The sequence below is a fragment of the Scomber japonicus genome, chromosome 17 (genome assembly GCF_027409825.1).
Source record: "Scomber japonicus isolate fScoJap1 chromosome 17, fScoJap1.pri, whole genome shotgun sequence".
Taxonomy (NCBI): Eukaryota; Metazoa; Chordata; class Actinopteri; order Scombriformes; family Scombridae; genus Scomber; species Scomber japonicus.
The window spans coordinates 4,636,218-4,649,217 of record NC_070594.1 but is presented as its reverse complement, the minus strand read 5'-3'; the positions used below and the strand labels follow the sequence as shown (position 1 = coordinate 4,649,217).

The 13,000-nt window shown below is 44.5% G+C and overlaps 1 protein-coding gene across 1 annotated transcript in view; it reads left to right on the top strand.

The window, feature by feature from the left end:
* Positions 1–10,002, top strand: part of znf512 (zinc finger protein 512) — a 13,758-nt gene extending 3,756 nt beyond the window's left edge. The window contains 8 exon segments of the mRNA XM_053337449.1: positions 1,598–1,676; positions 1,799–1,884; positions 2,836–3,003; positions 4,435–4,632; positions 6,085–6,186; positions 6,993–7,055; positions 7,741–7,839; positions 8,882–10,002. Coding sequence (XP_053193424.1) covers positions 1,598–1,676; positions 1,799–1,884; positions 2,836–3,003; positions 4,435–4,632; positions 6,085–6,186; positions 6,993–7,055; positions 7,741–7,839; positions 8,882–9,697 — 1,611 coding nt within the window. The 3' untranslated portion in view covers positions 9,698–10,002.
* The last annotated feature ends 2,998 nt before the right edge of the window (positions 10,003–13,000 follow it).

Here is a 13,000-nt window from a genome sequence, read left to right as displayed (position 1 = left end):
GGAAAGGAAAGGAAGAAGGTAGGAGGGAAGGGAGGAAAGGAAGGGAGGAAGGAAAGGAAAGGAAGAAGGTAGGAGGGAAGGGAGGAAAGGAAGGGAGGAAGGAAAGGAAAGGAAGAAGGTAGGAGAGAACGCTCTTAACTAAAGGGGCATTTCTGAGTTTGAATTATCTGTTGAACAATGATAAAGCTTCTGAAGGCGATCTGTAGAAATACTGAGGGGGGAAAAAAGGAAGAGAGCCATCAAATATATTAAAGTGAGAGTTTAATAATTAATAACTTCATATGTGGAGGAAGGAAGGAGAGTAAGGGAGGAAGGGAGGGAGGGAGGGAGGGAGAGAGGAAGGAAGGAAAGGAAGAAAAGGAGGGAAGAAAGGGAGGGAGGAAGGAAGAGGGAAGGAATGAAATGAGGGAAGGAAGGAGGAAGGAAAGGTGGGAGGAAGGAAGGAAGGAAGGTACGGAGGGAAGGGAGGAAAGGGAGAAGAAGGAAGGAAGGAAGGAAGAAGGATGGAGGAAGGGAGGGAGGGGGAAGGTAGGGGGCAGGAAAGAAAGAAAGAGAGAAGGAAGGCAGGAAAGAAAGGAAGGTAGGAGGGAGGGAGACAGGGAGGGAGGAAAGAAAAAGGGAGGAAGGAAAGGAGGGAGAAGGGACGCAGGAAAGAAGGAAGGGAGGGAGGAAAGAGAGAAGGAGGGAGGGAGGAAAGAAGGAAGAGAGCCATCAAATATATTAAAGTGAGAGTTTAATAATTAAGAACTTCATATGTGGAGGAAGGAAGGAGAGTAAGGGAGGAAGGGAGGGAGGGAGGGAGGGAGGGAGAGAGGAAGGAAGGAAAGGAAGAAAAGGAGGGAAGAAAGGGAGGGAGGAAGGAAGAGGGAAGGAATGAAATGAGGGAAGGAAGGAGGAAGGAAAGGTGGGAGGAAGGAAGGAAGGAAGGTAGGAGGGAAGGGAGGAAAGGGAGAAGAAGGAAGGAAGGAAGAAGGATGGAGGAAGGGAGGGAGGGGGAAGGTAGGGGGCAGGAAAGAAAGAAAGAGAGAAGGAAGGCAGGAAAGAAAGGAAGGTAGGAGGGAGGGAGGAAAGAAAAAGGGAGGAAGGAAAGGATGGAGAAGGGACGCAGGAAAGAAGGAAGGGAGGGAGGAAAGAGAGAAGGAGGGAGGGAGGAAAGAAGGAAGAGAGCCATCAAATATATTAAAGTGAGAGTTTAATAATTAATAACTTAATATGTGGAGGAAGGAAGGAGAGTAAGGGAGGAAGGGAGGGAGAGAGAGAGGAAGGAAGGAAAGGAAGAAAAGGAGGGAAGAAAGGGAGGGAGGAAGGAAGAGGGAAGGAATGAAATGAGGGAAGGAAGGAGGAAGGAAAGGTGGGAGGAAGGAAGGAAGGAAGGAAGGGAGGAAGAAGGAAGGAAAGGAGGGAGGAAAAAGGAAGGAAAGGAGGGAGGAAGGAAGGGAGGAAGAAGGAAGGAGGGAGGGAGGAAAGAAAGAAGGAAAGAAGAAGGAAGGAGGGAAGAAAGGAAGGAAGGAAGGGAGGAAGAAGGAAGGAAAGGAAGAGAGGGAGGAAGGGAAGAAGATGAATGATGAATGAATGACTCTACTCTGTCGTTGTCTAGCAACCGTTCACCTGTCAGCACTGTGGGAAACAACTCAAGTCCTCAACGGGGATGAAGTATCACATCATGGCCGACCACAGTCACCTGGTAAGACTCTTCATCACCACTCAGCTTCATCATCTTCATCCTCTTCATCGTGTTACATGTTTAATTATTTTAACCTGTATTATTATTATTTTAACGTTTGCAGCCCAGCCGAAGACGCGAAGCACCTTGACGACCGAGCCATCAAAGACAAACTGCGTAAAATCCTGAAGAGACTCGGAAAATTAAAATGCTCCAAAGAGGTAAAATCATTATTCTGCTTATTCAACTTCCTGTTGTTCTTCTTCACCCCGTCTGTTTTAACTGTTCCTTCCTTCCTCCGTCCCTTCCTCCGTCCCCCTTCCTTCCTCCCTCCCTGCTTTCCTTCCTTCCCTCCTTCCTTCCTTCCTTCCTTTCCTTCCTCCCTTCCTGCTTTCCTTTCCTCCCTTCCCTTCCTACTTTCCTTTCCTTTCCTTTCCTTTCCTTTCCTTTCCTTTCCTTTCCTCCCTTCCTTCTTTCCTTCTTCCTCCCTTCCTGCTTTCCTTTCCTCCCTTCCTTCCTTCCTTTCCTTCCTACTTTCCTTTCCTTTCCTCCCTTCTGTCCTTCCTCCATCCTCTTCCTTTCCTTCCTTTCCTTCCTTCCTCCCTTCCTGCTTTCCTTTCCTCCCTTCCCTTCCTACTTTCCTTTCCTTTCCTTTCCTTTCCTTTCCTTTCCTTTCCTTTCCTTTCCTTTCCTTTCCTTTCCTTTCCTTTCCTTTCCTTTCCTTTCCTCCCTTCCTTCTTTCCTTCTTCCTCCCTTCCTGCTTTCCTTTCCTCCCTTCCTTTCTTTCCTTCCTACTTTCCTTTCCTTTCCTCCCTTCCTTTCCTCCCTTCTGTCCTTCCTCCATCCTCTTCCTTTCCTTCCTTCCTCCCCTCCCTGCTTTCCTTTCCTTCCTCATCCCCCTTCCTTTCCTTCCTTCCTTCTGTCCTTCCTCCATCCTCTTCCTTTCCTCCCTTCCTTCCTGCCTTCCTCCTTCCTTTCCTCCCTTCTGTCCTTCCTCCATCCTCTTCCTTTCCTTCCTCCCTCCCTGCTTCCCTTCATTCCTCCTTCCTTCCTTCCTCCCTCCTTTCCTTCCTTCTTCCTCCCTCCCTTCCATCCTCCCTCCCTCCCCTCCTTCCTGTTTAATAAGCTTTTAATAGTTAAATATGTTTCCTTTCCCCTCTTTCCTTTCCCAGGGCTGTAACGCGGCCTTCACCAGCATCATGGGATACGTGTACCACATGAAGAAGTGCGGGAAGGAGGAGTCAGAGCTGGAGAAGATGCTGCTCAACTGTCTTCACTGCGGGAAAACATACAAGTCCAAAGCTGGTCTGGAGTATCACCTGAAATCAGAGCACGCTCCTGTGAGTCATCTGCTCATTTAAGTGTTTCAGGCTCAGTGATGGAAACCTGCTGCATCTAGAAACTACAGAGTATTAGAGGAAGGAAGGATGGAAGGAAGGAAAGGAGGGAGGGAGGAGGGAAGGAAGGAAGGAAGGAAAGGGGGAAGGAAGAAAGGAAAAAGGAGGGAAAGGAGGGAGGAAGGAAGGAAGGAAAGGAGGGAGAAAGAAGGAGGAAGGGAAGGAAGGAAAGGAAGGGAGGAAGGAAGGAAAGAAGGGAGGAAAGGAGGAAGGAAGGGAGGAAAGGAAAGATGAAGGAAGGAAGGAAGGTAGGAGGGAGGGAGGGAGGGAGAAAGGAAAAGAGGAAGGGAGGAAGGAGAAAGAAGGAGGAAAGGAAGGGAGAAGGGAGGAAAATGGAGGAAAGGAAAAGAGGAAGGAAGGAAAGAAGGACAGAGGAAAGAAGGAGGGGAGGGAGGGAGGAGGGAGGGAGGGAGATAGGATGGAAGGAAGAAGGAAGGGAGGAAGGAAGGGAGGAAAATGGAGGAAAGGAAAAGAGGAAGGAAGGAAAGAAGGACAGAGGAAAGAAGGAAGGGAGGAAGGTAGGGGGAAGAAAGAAAGAAAGAGAGAAGGAGGGAGGGAGGAAAGAAAGGAAGGAAGGAAGGAAGGAAGGAAAGAAGGAGGTAAAAAATGGTTTTATGTCATTTCAAGTGATTTAAAACCCAACAAAAATACTAAATGTACTAAATTTTAACAAACCTGATTCTGAGGAAAGGAAATAAGGAAGGAAGAAGGAAGGAAGGAAAGGAGGAAGAAAGAAGGAAAGGAAGGGAGAAAGAAAGAAAGAAAGAAGGAAAGGAAGGGAAGAAAGAAGGAAAGGAAGGGAAGAAAGAAGGAAAGGAGTCAGGGAGGAAGAAGGAAGGAAAGGAGGGAGGAAAGAAGGAAGGAAAGGAGGAAGAAAGAAGGAGAGGAGGGAGAAAGAAGGAAAGGAGGGAGAAAGAAGGAAAGGAGGGAGGAAGGAGGGAAGGGACGAAAGAAAGATGGAAGAGAGGAAGAAAGGTAGAAGGGAGGGAGAAAGGAAAAGAGGAAGGAAGGGAGGAAGGTAGGGGGGAAGAAAGAAAGAGAGAAGGAGGGAGGGAAGGAAGGATGAAAGGAGGAAGAAGGAAGGAAAGGAGGGAGGAAGGAAGGAAGGGAGGAAAATGGAGGAAAGGAAAAGAGGAAATAAGGAAAGAAGGACAGAGGAAAGAAGGAAGGGAGGAAGGTAGGGGAAAAAAGAAAGAAAGAGAGAAGGAGGGAGGGAGGAAAGAAAGGAAGGAAGGAAGGAAAGAAGAAAGAAGAACCTGATTCTGCTTTTAAAACTATTTTAAACATATTTATGAATTGAACCCTTATTTATAAGTCCGGTAGAGGTTAGGAAGTAAATTCATCCTCTCTTCCTCACTTCCTGTTTTGCCTCAGATGCCTCCGAAGACGGAGGAAGACGAGGAGCTGAAGGCTGAAGGCGAGGTGAACCCTGAGAGGACGGCCAGCGGACGGGTGCAGCGAGCCTCGGCGCAGGTGGCCAACTTCCACCTGGCCGAGATCGCCAACAACGACCTCCCCAAAGACTGGCCCAAGAGGAAGTTCCAGTCAGACCTGGTCCCCGACGACAAGAAGGCAAGACCTTCCTTCCTTCCTTCCTTCCTTCCTTCCTTCCTTCCTTCCTTCCTTCCTCCCTCTTTCTTTAATTTTTCCTTCGTTCTTCCCCTCCTTCCATACTTCTTTCCTCACGTCCTTACTTCCATATTTCCTTCCTTCCTTCCTTCCTTCCTTCCTTCCTTCCTTCTCTCCTTACTTCCTTCCTCTTTTCCTCCCTCTTTATTCCTTTCCTTCCTTCCTTCTTTCCTCCCTTCCTTCCTTCCACCTTTCCTTCCTCCCTTCCTTCTTTCCTCCTTCCTTCCTTCCTTCCTCCCTTCTTTCTTTCCTCACTTCCTTCTTTCTTTCCTACCTTACTTCCTCCCTTCCTTCCTTCTCTCCTTACTTCCTTCCTCTTTTCCTTGCTCCCTCCTTACTCATTTCCTTCCCCATTCCTTCCTCCCTTATTTCCTCCCTGCCTTCCTTCCTCCTTTCCTTCCTCCCTTCCTTCCTTCTCTCCTTCCTTCCTACCTTCCTTGCCTGACAACAAAAAGGCAAGATCAGAACCAGACCAGAACCAGACCAGAACCAGACCAGAACCAGATCAGAACCAGATCAGAACCAGATCAGAACCAGATCAGAACCAGATCAGGACCAGTGTTAAACTTCCTGTCAAATTGACCACATCTCTCTTTTGACTGTTCCTTCTTTCCTTCCTTCCTTCCTTCCTCTTCTCCTTTCTCCCTCCCTCCCTCCCTCCTTCCTTCTTTCCTCCCTCCCTCCTACCTTCCTTCCTTCCTTCTTTCCTCCGTCCTTCCTCCCTTGCTTTCCTTCCTCCCTTCCTTCTTTCCTTTCCTCGCTTTCTTCTAGCTTTCCTTCCTTCCTTCCTTCCTTCCTTCCTCTTTCTTTAATTTTTACTTCGTTCTTCCCATCCTTCCCTCTTTCTTTGCTCCCTCCTCGTTCCATACTTCTTTCCTCACTTCCTTCCTTCCTTCCTTCCTTCCTTCCTTCTCTCATTACTTCCTTCCTCTTTTCCTCCCTCTTTATTCCTTTCCTTCCTTCCTTCTTTCCTCCCTTCCTTCCTCCCTTCCTTCTTTCCTCCTTCCACCTTTCCTTCCTTCCACCTTTCCTTCCTCCCTTCCTTCTTTCCTCACTTCCTTCTTTCCTTCCTACCTTACTTCCTCCTTTCTTTCCTCCCTTCCTTCCTTCTCTCCTTACTTCCTTCCTCTTTTCCTCGCTCCCTCCTTACTCCTTTCCTTCCCCATTCCTTCCTCCCTTCTTTTCTCCCTGCCTTCCTTCCTCCTTTCCTTCCTCCCTTCCTTCCTTCTCTCCTTCCTTCCTTCCTCTTTTCCTCCCTCCCTCCTTACTCCCTTCCTTCCTTCCACCTTTCCTTTCTCCCTTCCTTCCTTCCTTCCTTCCTTCTCTCCTTATCTCCTATATTAATAAAAGACTATGCTTAACTTGGCTTTGATTGACACTCTGGTCTCTTCCCAGTTAAAATACGCCCGACCAGGACTTCCTGCTTTCAGCCAGGAAGTGCTGAGGAAGTGGAAGAATGAGGTGAAGCTGCAGAGGAAAGTTCACTGTCCCAACAAGGTAGAAAAAAACACCACACTCATATTCTTTCATCCCTCTCTTCCTTCTCTCTTTTTTTCTTTCCTCTCTCTTTCCTCCCTTCCTTCTTTCCTTCCTCCATCCCCCTTCTTCCTTCCTTCTTTCCTTCCTTCATTCTTTTCTTCCTTCTTTCCTTCCTTCCTTCCTTCCTTTCCTTCCTCCCTCCCTCTTTTCCTTTCTACCTCCCTCTCTCCTACCTTCCTTCTTTCCTCCCTCCCTCCCTTCCTTCCTTCCTTCCTTCCTTCCTTCTTTCCTTCCTTCCTCCCTCCTTCCTTCTTTCCTCCCTCCCTCCTACCTTCCTTCCGTCTTTCCTCAGTCCTTTCCTTCCTTCTTCCTCCCTTCCTCCTTTCCTTCTTCCTTCCTCCCTTCCTTCTTTCCTTCCCCGCTTTCTTTCCTCTCTCTTTCCTCCCTTCCTTCTCTCTTTCTTTCCTTCCTCTCTTTCCTCCCTTCCTTCTTTCCTTCCTCCATCCCCCTTCTTCCTTCCTTCTTTCCTTCCTTCATTCTTTTCTTCCTTCCTTCCTTCCTTCCTTCCTCTCTCCCTTCCTGTCTCCCTCCCTCCCTTCCTTCCTTCCTTCCTTCTTTCCTTCCTTCCTCCCTCCTTTCTTCTTTCCTCCCTCCCTCCTACCTTCCTTCCGTCTTTCCTCAGTCCTTTCCTTCCTTCTTCCTCCCTTCCTCCTTTCCTTCCTTCTTCCTCCCTTCCTTTCCTTCTTCCTCCTTTCCTTCCTTCCTTCCAGTCTCTGTAGATCCTGTATTAGTTTTAGGTTTAACTTCATCTCTCTGTGTTTCAGGGTTGCGGCTCCACTTACACCAGCGTGTCCGGACTAAAGGCTCATCTGGGTCTCTGCACAAGGGTTCGTCACATTCCTCCTTTTTTAATCAAATCCATGAATCTGCATAAATTGTGCTTATGTGGACTGGTATCAGAGTAATACCCACTGTGATGATGATTAATGTATTTAACCATGTATCCCCTTATTAGTCAGAACTTATAATACACCTTATATACTTTAAACAGTCTGCAAAAGGCCTTTTAAATTATATTCTTTAGCTCCACTACAGCTTCTAAAAGACCTTATTTCATATCTTCTTTTAATTGTTTTAAATGTTTTTTTTTTTTTTTTTGATCAAGGTCTTTTTATTAACATGCCAAAAGAGAGATGACCATATACATGTGCATATTACAAATCTTTCTTTTACCTATCTCAACCCCCCTCCCCACCCTACAACATCAACATCGAACTCAATGGCCAGACACAAGAAAGCAAGCATTTTAAATGTTTTTAACTTAACTGTATCTTCTCTGTTTTATTTGTATTCATTCATCGTTTTATTCTCTTTTCTTTAGCTACCTTATATTATTTTTACTGTCCTCAATGGTCTTGTGGGCTAAAAAATAAAGGTTAATAATTAATAAATGATGAGTTAAAATCATATTTATTATCTTCATGACCCCCTGTGTGTGTAGATGTAGTGTTTTGTACTTCTGAGCCTCGTTATCATTTTATGTCTCTATAACTTCATCTGATTTCATTTCAGGGCGACTTTGAGGCTGGAAAATACAGATGTCTGATCTGCCATAAGGAGTTTAACTCAGAGAGTGGAGTGAAATACCACATCAACTCTGTCCATTCACAGGTAATCACATAGTTCATGTTCTGGCAGTATTTATTATCAAGAAGCACAAAGTCGTTCCTTGTCTTTCTCTAGTTTATTCAGTCGTCTGCGGAAGGACTCCTTGCTGTCTCAAGCGTGAGATGGCACAGCGAGCCCAGAGCAGAGGAAATAGTCAGATTATATACAATACAAGGATGACTTTGTTCTACCATCAGAACAATGTCAGCACAATAGTCATAATGTGTGTACAAACCAGGCAGGGAGTTCAGGTCCTCTGAAATGAGGCCAACCAGGAAGTAACTTAGAACTGCATTCTATCAAAAGGCCACCAGGGGGCGACCGTCTCTATACAAGTCAATGGAGAATTCACCAACTTCTCACTTGATTTCTAACCTCAGTAAACGTTTTCAAAATGTGTTTATGGTCTCAATCGCTAGTTTAAAGCCTTCTTCAATGCAGTATGATGTTCATTTGGGACATTTTGGCCTCCCTGATTTTATATGTGACGATAAAGCAGGGTATGCATTAGGGCGTGGCTACGTCCTGATTGACAGGTTGATTGACCAATGTCCTCGAGATCCAGCCCTCGCAACCATAGCAACCTCCCCGCTCTGCCCATGGCCCCGTCTCATGCCCATATAAGTAGAATCCGTGTTTTTATTTTTCCCAGCATGCACCTGAAATTTTCAAGATGGCGCTGCCTAGATTAGAAACTATTGGCTTCCGAGCAGCAGTCCACAAACCAATGGGTGACGTCACGGATGTTACGTCCATTTATTTTATACAGTCTGTGGTACAATCAGGACAATGGTTAGTCAGTAGATTATAACATATTATGACACACACATACACCTAATCATATGACATAGTGACTCATTTGTATCAGAGAAGATGAATAATAAGAATTCCCATTACATTCACAACATGACTTTAACACGGCATCTTGATTACGACTATCCTTTGCAAACGATATTATAATAAATTAATAAAACCATCACCTCCAAACCTTCTCTTCTAACTTCCTCTGTCTGTTTTTCTTGTATTTCCTCTCCTCGTTCTGCAGGACTGGTTTGTGACGAACAAAAAAGCCCACAAGAAATTTGAGAAGTTCCTCAAAAACCAGCCGAGGGAGTTCATGCAAAACATGGACAAGCCCTACGTGGATCAGTACAACCATCACCACCACTTCCAACATCACCACCACCACCACCAGCAGCATCACCACCACCATCAACACCATCAACACCACCATCAGCACCATCAGCAGCAGCAGCAGCAGCAGCATCATCACCAACCCATGCAGCTCCAACCCTTGCAGCACCCTCTGCAGCCGCTGCATCACCTCCATCACCACACCCAGATCGTCCATCAGGACCACCAGAACGTCCATCCGCAGGTGGACTCCCAGCTCCAGCAGCAGCAGCAGATACTCCAGTACACACCTCTGGAGCCTCCGCCGGGGCCGATGTGGGTGGATATGGACCGGAGGGAAGCGGTGCCGGGACCAGAGCAGGCTCCGATAGAGATGGAGCTGGCTGAGGTGGAGAAACCTGACGATGACGGTTGTGTCGCTGTCGCTGTCGCTGAGAATGTCGTTGACGGTGGTGTTATTGTGACGGAGGTGGTGACCAGGAGAGAGAAGAGGGAGAGAGGGAAGGCTCATATGAAGAGGAAGGATTGCTTTGCTTACGCTGGTGCAGGAGGTGTTGCAGCAGGCAGCAGTAGCAGTAGCAGCAGCAACACCGGCAGCTCGTGCAGCGAATCGTCGGAGGTGGAGCAGCAAGAGCGGCAAAGACAGATCGACCAGTGGAACCTGAGGCGGCCGGTCGTCGTCATGGAGGTAAACGACGAGGCTGTAAAACGACAGAGGCGCACTTAAAAAAAAAAAAAAAAAAAGAAAAAACACTTTACTTTAAAACACTTCAACCGGTTTCAGCCGATTTTTAAGCATCTGTCCGTCCGCCGTTGACAAATGTGACAAAGACGAAGATTACAAAGCTCTTCGTTTCCTTTGAGGAACTGAGACGAACAGGTGAGAAGGCAGCTCATGACGGGAGATATGACTCGAAAAACTTCAAGGTGTCAGTGTGGATATATAAGAATATTATTATATAAATATATATAAATACATTTCTGGGTTTAGAGGCTGTTTCTCTCTCTCTCTCTCTCTCTCTCTTTCTCTCTCTCTCTCTCCTGAGAATGGATGTTATTGTATAGCCCTAAGAAATTTAGTATACCGTTAATCTGTGTGTTTAACTGTAACAGATTCTTCTTACCACCTTTAAATGTGTCTTATTCTTTAAAAAAAAAAAAAAAAAAAGAAGTTTGATAAGCCCTTCCTGTCTTTCATGTTTACCTTTTAAAGGGAAGATGTTACTTTACCCTGCAGAGAGGATGCTACACTATAGTATATTATTTTATTAGACTTGTCTAGTTGCTCTCTCGCTCTCTCTCTCTCTCGCTCTCTCTCTCTCTCTATGAAAAGATTTTGTGCCTCTTAATTCTGACTTAAATAACTTCATAACTCCCATCAGCACCAGACCTCTGGCATTGTTACTTCCTGTCAGGCCTTTTATTAGCTGAATTAATGTTGGATGAATCAGTTCTCATTGTTTTTGAATCGCATCACCCGATTTTAACCATATTTTCCATAATGGGACCATAAACACATACATATATATATTCACAGAACATCCAAGCTGACTTGTATTGTGGAAATTAAGACACTTTGAACAGCTGCATAATTTATAAGGAGCCATGAAAAGGAGAGGGACCCAACTGCAGTTAACATGACTGACATATATCTAATCTATGCCGGAAGTCCCAAGCGGAAGTTTCTTCTTCGTGTAATGTATTGCTATTTCGGCGTCCATAATACATCCATGGTCCATATCGATTAGCGGTTAGCACGTTATTTAAATATTGCACAGTGATGGTGATAATGGTGATAATGCAGTGAGTAATGATATTGCACGCGCGGATATTCACATTTGTATTCATAATGTTGAAACTGAGGACTGCATTCTATCAAAAGGCCACCAGGGGGCGACCGTCTCTATACAAGTCAATGGAGAATTCACCAACTTCTCACTTGATTTCTAACCTCAGTAAACGTTTTCAAAATGTGTTTATGGTCTCAATCGCTAGTTTAAAGCCTTCTTCAATGCAGTATGATGTTCATTTGGGACATTTTGGCCTCCCTGATTTTATATGTGACGATAAAGCAGGGTATGCATTAGGGCGTGGCTACGTCCTGATTGACAGGTTGATTGACCAATGTCCTCGAGATCCAGCCCTCGCAACCATAGCAACCTCCCCGCTCCGCCCATGGCCCTGCCTCATGCCCATATAAGTAGAATCCGTGTTTTTATTTTTCCCAGCATGCACCTGAAATTTTCAAGATGGCGCTGCCTAGATTTGAAACTATTGGCTTCCGAGCAGCAGTCCACAAACCAATGGGTGACGTCACGGATGTTACGTCCATTTCTTTTATACAGTCTATGATTATACCGTTACGATAAACATATGGGTTTTTTTAGGCTTTTATTTTTGTTTTTGCTCGGAGCGGCAATTAACTTCCACGTGACACTTTCGGCAAGGATTGGCTATGTATGAGCGGCGATTGACTAACTACCGTTTGGGACTTCCGACAAGCATTGGATTTATAGCAGTGCTCTTGTCGGCCATCTTTACTGCAGGAAGGTACTCTTGATGAAAAGGCCTGTCACAATAATTATCGACTTAATTATCAGCATCATCATGTCTATATATGGACTTATTGTATGATACATAGACATGACATTGATTTTTTTTTTTACATTTAGGCTATTCATGTCACATTGGCTAAATGATTACATCAGTGGAATAAAATGATCTTCAAATGACAATAATATCGTTTATCGCGATTATTTCTGAGACAATACATCGTTCAATAAAAGGAGTTATCGTGACAGGCCTAGCAATGAAGACAAAAGGGAATTAAAGGCAAACAATTCAAAACATTTGGCATCTGCAGCTATTAAATAAATAGTCACACATTTGAGATTAGAAGATAAATCACTGCCCAATAACCGAAATTCAGACCAGGAATTGTTGTTTTTCTTTATTTCTGCTTGTGTACAGATAGATGTATTAAATAATGAGTTTTAAAGGTATTAATTGACAGAAGAGTTTGTCACATGTCGGCCTACCTCATTATATTACACTTTCCTGTAAAAAGAAAACAACAAAATGAATACTTGACATAATAATTACTCATATTTTAAAACTGAAACTAAAGCCAATCTCTAATTGATATATACTCCTTAAGTGTCTTAAATAAAAGTCATTCAATCTTTTCCAAGTAGAACAATAAACACACAAGAAGTCAAATCAGCAGAGAAACAAGGAAGCACAGAAATATGATTGTTTCTTAACAGCTGATCACAAAACAAAGAAGCCAATAAATCATCAATTCATAAACGTATTAATGTATTGTGCCGGCACTCTCGACCTTGCCAACACACACACACACACACACACACACACACACACACACACACACACACACACACACACACACACACACACACATTGACTGACATGTTACAGTGAACATACCAAGCATTTAACATGGAGGATGTTTCTTTGTTTTCTCTCTCTCTCTTTCTTTCTTCCGTTCATCCTTCAGTAACATATTTAACAAATAGCATGTAGCCTAAAGATAATATACTCTGCATTTTTGTATCTGCTATAGTGATGTACAGTTATGGATGGTTGTCAATCGCTTGTTTGTAATGTTTTTAAAACACTAATTTGTTGGGTTTTTTTTGTTTTCTTTTTCAACTGTTTCGCTTTTATGAATGTATTCGGTTTCTCCCCCTCTGTTGTGCACTACAGTTAAAGGTGCAATCTGTAATAATTATGTCCGATTTTAGTTTAAAAGTATTCCAAAAAAGATTAAACTAAAATAATCAACAGTGAAGGAATAGCAGTTCATCGTCTGCGTATTGTGTAACAGCTCGTAATACCACTTCTTACCTCAAGAGGCGATAGTGAGTCGCTGTAGCGTTTCAGTCCAACGTGAGAGGATGAAGAAGAAGAAGAAGCAACTCTCCCGCTGCGTTAGCACTGAATTAGCATTGCTATCATACACTGTTTCTCAAATCTCTCAATGAGAAGTATGGAAACATGCAGTACTATG